Below are 6,308 nucleotides of genomic sequence, written 5' to 3'. Positions count from 1 at the left end.
TTCATGCACTTAGATACACACTGTGTCTAGATACATAGTAAAAGCAATGTATTTAGAAAAACCAAAACGTCTTATAATTTGCTTACATGAACTCCAGGATATTGACAAGGAGATCCGTGAGCTGAAGCTGTGAGTAAACACTCGTGGCCCGTGTCCGGCTAAGTGGCGACTGAATTCTTGAAGCAGTTCATATGACCCGGAGCAGTAGTCAGTGTTGATTATCGCAGCCTGTGACTATGCTGTCATTTTGCAGTAGCTTAAGTTGTCTTTACTCAGATTTTTTGGTTGAGTATAAATGCCTTGTGAAAGATGCATTCGTGGCTCTGGACCACCTGATTAACAACTGACAATTGCAGTACCAGGCTAATATTTTTGATATGAGCAAATCTTGTATTTTTTTCCTTTTGCTTGAAAGGAGAGCTGATGTTGACTACATTGCTTTTTCTCTGGTCTGTTGGTGTTGTGGGACGGAACCATAACCACTGCAGTGTAATTAATAACACAAGCATGCATATTTGCACTTCCTAACAAGTATATCGTTTACATTAAAGTCTTAATAGCATGCAACATCAGTTCACCAATTTCGTCAAAAGCATTCTGCAAAAGTTGTATGTCCCTTTTCCCAATTCTATTCACAATGGTACATTGTATTCCTTATTGATGACGGCGGATTGCCAATGTTGCCATCCATCTTCAGTAGCTGGTACATTAGGTTCATCCTTTGCAGTTGGGTGACCTCTTGAAAATATTGAAAATGTTATCACTCATATTCACAATAACTATCTCAGACCATAGTTTTTTTTTCTGATTTATTTGTCTCACCTTAGTCAACACCCTTGTCATGACTTCCCCATCGAAGTATCTTGCATAGAAGATTGTATACAATCCAGTGTTGGTGCTGTTATTATAAAAAAACAACTACTATTAATTTGTCTAATACTTTTTTTCTATTTAATCTATAGTAGTAGTGTGTTACCTGTTTGCTTCTCCCTGGATGACATCAATGTATTCAGTGTCCCAATTATCAATATTGTTGTTATTGCTATTTGTGAGATTTCTCCGACACTCATTCATACCAGAATTGAGTAGCAAAATGTAGCCTTTGTGCTTATCCTCCAATACTGAATTTCCTAGTTTCATGTTTTTTGGATCTAGCACCACTACCTTCTTCCTCTCGAAATCCCATATATAAAGGCACCAATGCCACTCTACAAGTATTGGTGCCATGACCTTGCAGTTATTTAAACTTGTTTAATATATGTATGAAAAAATAAACTTTCCTATTTTTTCCACACATATCACACTGTTCAATCATCATGTTGTTGACTTTTTTAGTATGTGTACTTACAAGCCTGTAGTCTTCGACGTTGTATGATATGTGTTCAACCAAGAACATGTCCTTAACCAGTAATGTCGTCTCGCCTCTAGCTTTCTTCAGTCTCCAAACCTATTATTTGTCACCTGCCTTAACTAGTAAGTCCATCATGGATTACACTGAAATTTACAATACTACATTCTTACTGAAAACATTTAGAACAGAAACCATATTGCTGTATTATTTTATCTGATGCATAATACCATCTTTATTTTTCGTTGTTCTTATCGCAAAATCAGTCGGTAGGAAAAGTCTCCACCTTTTTTCATCCCATCTTTCATAAGTTTATTATCCATCTGTTGGTACAACCTAACCATTGCGTCCATAATATTAGGAACAAAGTCGTTTTTGCCTTGGAACACCCCTTGCATCACTGCCCCTTCAATTTGTATTTTGTTTGGGAACATATGCATGTACCACACGCTGCAAGTATTAGCAATAAATAAGTTACTCATCTAGGTCCCGTTCTACTTACCCCATATTCGGCTTGTTCGGCTTGTTTTTTCAGCCAGAACAGTGTTTTCTCTCACAACAATTTAGCTAGAACAGTATTTTCAGCCAGTTTCAGCTAAGATTCAGCAAGCCGAACAAGGGCCTAAAGGTGAACCATTTTTTATTATTTCATAATCATACCATACCTTGCTGTGTCTTCATCATTCATATGGCATAGTGCTATTTGTGACGCCAGTTGAGCTTCCAATGGCGCATCTGGGTGTGTCATCCCTATTGCAAATGGAGACACTCCGAATCTTGAATTTCTGTTTATATACTGGATTACCACTTTCATGTCATTGACAATTATACTATTAGCATCAAATTTTTCTAGGTCATCATCTGAGGAGATGTAACAGTTTGCAAGAATTAGTACCGGTAAATATAAGCTACTTCCTTAATCAGAAATTTTATTTCTTTTGAAATGTTATAGTATTCCACCTCGAAGGCATATAATTCCTTGTTCTACTGCTGGTGTTACTATGAGCAATGGCGTTGGGCAGTCCAGCTCTTCAGGAACAGTCTCATCGGTATGTTCGCATTCATCCTTCTCTGTTGCTACTTGTATGAATATATTTATAAATAATAGTCAATAGATAATTCTATCACATGTATAATTTCTTCTAAGCTAAATATTTGAGAGAACTGTTTACCATTTGTTGACAATCCCATGTCTTCTAATTTTTGTAGAACTCCACGTTTCAATCCACTGCTTATTGTTCTCTCAGCTGATGGCAATTCGCTACCCAATGAGATTCCACCTGGAGATGTGAAGTTATTATCAGTACTTGTACTTTGTAATTCTTTCCAATATATATTTATGTATTAAAAGATCTGAATTTATTTTGTCTATAACATATTGCTGTAGACTATACCCTTACCTTTCATGCTTTGCTCACCTAACCAACTTCCCCAGTAACTGTCTCTTTCAATGTTTCTCTGTCTATAATCTATTTCTGTCTCTCCTTCTGATAAGTTTTGACTACCAAGTTGTATACATTTAGTATACAAACCGTCATGTATATGACTGCTCTCAGAACCCTGGTCTCCTTGTTCCACTTTTTTTTGGATGTCACCTTCATTTGGCTTAGTTGTTTTCCCTTTCATTACTATATTAGCTGTGCTTGTGTTTCCTTGATCTTTAAATCATGAATTTGCAGAGGGTCTAACCATCTTAGAACATTCTTATGAATTCATAATAAAAACATTTAATCCGTTATCCTTTTATGTTTGCATTATTTCTACCTAGTTTTTTTTCTGCTATATGAGTAATAGGAAAAGTAGTTTTGTTTTATTGTACAAAGTTCATTGTTACCTTGTTGTTCATTTCCATCTTCATACATGATTCTAGAATATTCCAGCAGCGCCGAATGTGTATCATCAGTGATATTCTTAACTTTTATTGCTCAGTTGTCCAATATAAATTTCATTTCTTCTCTTTTGCTTGCACTGCATATATCATCTTTTGTTCTTGACTCCTGCATCAAATTACCAAAAATGTGATCTTGTTTATACAATTTGCAACTTTTACAACAATTAAAGTCTAATACTATGGTTTTAGTGATTCATATACCTTTTCGTTTTCTGTTCTTTTGTTGTTCCTAAAAAACTTGTTCCGACTATAAATCACTTTGTCATCTTCAAGGAGCTGTTGGAAATGAGAAAACATTATTGCTGGTTATTGTAGCCAATAACATTGTTTAAAATAATTGTTGTTCAAGCTTGATATTTTCTTACCTCATGTCGACCATATTCTGCCATCAACGTTGTAGCCACATGTTGCCTATCCTCTTTCTCTAGTGTTTTCAGAAGACGGTATGGAAAGTCTAGAAATCTGGGCAACATTTTTTTTGATGGAGTCAAGTCCCCGAAGTCGATGTTGTCTATGTAGAAAACCTGCACCGACATAGGCAATAAATTATGAACTTTTCCAATCGATTTGGATATGTTGCTTTTCATTGTCACATGTTAAGTTATTTTCATCTTACCACAGAGAATAACAAGCACCCGTCTAATGTCACTGTCTTGTTTCCAAATGATATTGATTGCTAAATTCTTCTTGATGATTGAATCAAACAACGCAGCACATATGTGCACCAATTAAATTCGCCAATGATTGATGGGTTAACTAGGTTCCTGTACATTTCTTGGTTGATCCTAGCTTTCCCTCCCCTTGGTCCCAAGAAATAAGCATCAGCACATAACACAAAAGCCACCTTGAATGCCTCTCTCTCTAATGCTCATTTTCCTTCCATAGTCACGTGTTACTATATCTTCTACATTTTCCAATGTTATTTCATCTTCATTCTTCAACATCAATAATTTTTTTTATTCTTGAGACGTCAATTTTAGAGATTTATAAGCTACAATTTATAGGTCTAGTTTTCCTAGGAATGCCAAGGACAAGCTCCACATCGTACTCATTAACTATCAGCTTCCTTCCCTTGCTAAATTCAATTTATCCAGTCCTATGGTCCATTCTCCTCTGTACCCAGAAAGCAAGTTGTCTTGGGAATTTGGTTTGTGGTAACAATTTCAGCAACATTCCAAACCCCATTGCTTTAACTATTTCCTGCTTTTCCAATCCCAGTCTTGTTAAGATAGAATTCAGATTTGATATGGAGAATGCAGTGCCTATTCTTTGTTCTGGAACCGAATTAGTAGTTTCTAACTTTCTCGCCTCTGACAGGCAGTTTTCATCAGACATAGATTTTGCTTCAACCATTTTCTGAAAGCTAGTACCCAGTTCCTGTTATTGTATTATGGAAATAGTACAAAATTCATCTATTTAGTTTTAACATTCACCTTACCAAATCTACTGTTTCTTAAACGCAATAGAATTGATTAGAGAACTGACCTCCAGATCTAGTTGCCATTTTGCTAAAGCTTCCCGCACTGTTCCTCGGTGTTCTTCCTCCAGAGAAAATTTCGGCACCTGCTTCTAAGTTTAATGAATTCCTCCGCTCCATGGATTTGTTTTTTCTAGATAGCTCGCCCTTTGCTTATTTTCTAGCTGGAAATGTAACTGAATGAAGCAGAGAAATAGTTAGGTATTCAGTCAAGATAGGGGCCACCAATCTTGTGGATTTATGGTTGCTAACCTTTTTTCTCCCCGTCTGTCTGAATCATCTTCTTGGACACTGGCCACTGGTGTTCTCCCTTTCGATAGGTCTGTAGTTTTTGGAGGATGAGATAGGTGAACAGTGTATGGCAGCTGGTAGGTGTACTCCGCTAGAGTGTCCTTTGCTCGGCCCCTTCCTTTTTCATTCGTACGTTAGGTGATGGTGTTGGGCCTTCGTTCAAAGGACCATTAGTTGAACAGTAGAGAATTCCTTTTCTCCCTATCATTTATTTCTTTTGCTTCAATTTAATTTTTTGTCTGCGGCTGTATTTTTTTTGCTAACTCAAATTTTAGTTGGGGTTTGTCTCAGTTATCCCTTTTTTCATTGTTTGGTTGCCGCAACACTATTTTTTTGTTTCATCTTTTGTATCAACCATTTTGGTTAGCTATTTTTTTCAACCTGTGCATATAGTTTCTTTTTAAAATCATAGTATTACCATGCTTATCTAATTTATGTTTCTTAGTAGTTTGTCATGAAAGTTGTATTTATTTTATTCCCTCATTTTATTTACTTTATTTTTGTCCTATCCTTTTTTTTGCTTTCATTTTTAACTTCATTTTTAATTTTAGCCACACATGTGCCATTTTTTGCTTGCTTTTGTTGAAAATTATGTTCTTTTATGATTTATGATTTATTCCAGACTACCATTTTTAGTATTCTTTCTTTTATTAGTTTGATTTGTATGGATTGTAGTTTATATGCATCATAGCCATGGATTGTAGTATGATGTCTAACTATTTTATATTTGATTTTAATCTCTCACTGTTTTATTATGATTTTCTACCGTATCAAATAAGAAAAATTTCTTTTTCACCAAAAGCTCAAAATGCAATGCTCTTAAACTGAACTTACAAAAGCATACATGTCATTTTTGACACAGATGAAGTGCGGCACTAACTAAACCGATGCATCTTTCCCTATGTAGGAAGTTTTCTGTTCTTGTAAGCAAGAACTTCCTTTTGAGGGCTACTTGGTAACTATTACAAAAGTTTTAATCTCCAACTACAATCACAGTCGCTGTAGTTGGATTCCTACAGTCAAGCATGCATTGAGCGCCCATATGTGTATGTGCGTCGTCGCTTCATGTTGGAAGTCATCTCGGTGTAATCTTCTTGGTCTATTGGGAGTTGATTGGTTGACTTGGTGTCACTGTTTCGCTGATTCAGCTATTGTTGGTTGCTCTCATTTACATCCCCTATTTTAGCCAGATCGTCAGTGTCTCCTAGTCCCTCGAGTTGTTCTTCATCCTACACATAGACCTATTTCGAACGGATCATCAAATTTCATGTATACAGATTTGTTTGGGATGTCAAAGCTGA

The 6,308-nt window shown here is 36.0% G+C and overlaps 1 protein-coding gene across 3 annotated transcripts; it reads right to left on the bottom strand.

The window, feature by feature from the left end:
* Nucleotides 1–734: 734 nt before the first annotated feature.
* Nucleotides 735–5,239, bottom strand: LOC136463289 (uncharacterized). Of its 3 annotated transcripts, XM_066462298.1 has the most exons (11): nucleotides 4,969–5,239; nucleotides 4,725–4,892; nucleotides 3,605–3,763; nucleotides 3,441–3,515; nucleotides 3,183–3,345; nucleotides 2,521–2,628; nucleotides 2,309–2,425; nucleotides 2,014–2,209; nucleotides 1,349–1,798; nucleotides 977–1,230; nucleotides 735–898 (listed from the first exon to the last, which is right to left on the bottom strand). In XM_066462298.1, the coding sequence occupies exons 5-9, from the start codon at nucleotides 3,208–3,210 to the stop codon at nucleotides 1,600–1,602; spliced, it is 648 nt and encodes a 215-aa protein (XP_066318395.1). In that variant the 5' UTR covers nucleotides 3,211–3,345; nucleotides 3,441–3,515; nucleotides 3,605–3,763; nucleotides 4,725–4,892; nucleotides 4,969–5,239; the 3' UTR covers nucleotides 735–898; nucleotides 977–1,230; nucleotides 1,349–1,599. The 3 variants fall into 3 exon arrangements, 2 of the variants coding, with proteins under 2 accessions (XP_066318395.1, XP_066318396.1); XR_010760967.1 differs by having other exon boundaries at nucleotides 1,349–2,133; XM_066462299.1 differs by lacking the exons at nucleotides 4,725–4,892; nucleotides 4,969–5,239 and adding an exon at nucleotides 3,856–4,411.
* Nucleotides 5,240–6,308: the final 1,069 nt, after the last annotated feature.

Source organism: Miscanthus floridulus, chromosome 7 (assembly GCF_019320115.1).
Source record: "Miscanthus floridulus cultivar M001 chromosome 7, ASM1932011v1, whole genome shotgun sequence".
In the NCBI taxonomy this organism is placed as follows: Eukaryota; Viridiplantae; Streptophyta; class Magnoliopsida; order Poales; family Poaceae; genus Miscanthus; species Miscanthus floridulus.
This window is presented reverse-complemented; position numbering and strand designations above follow the sequence as displayed.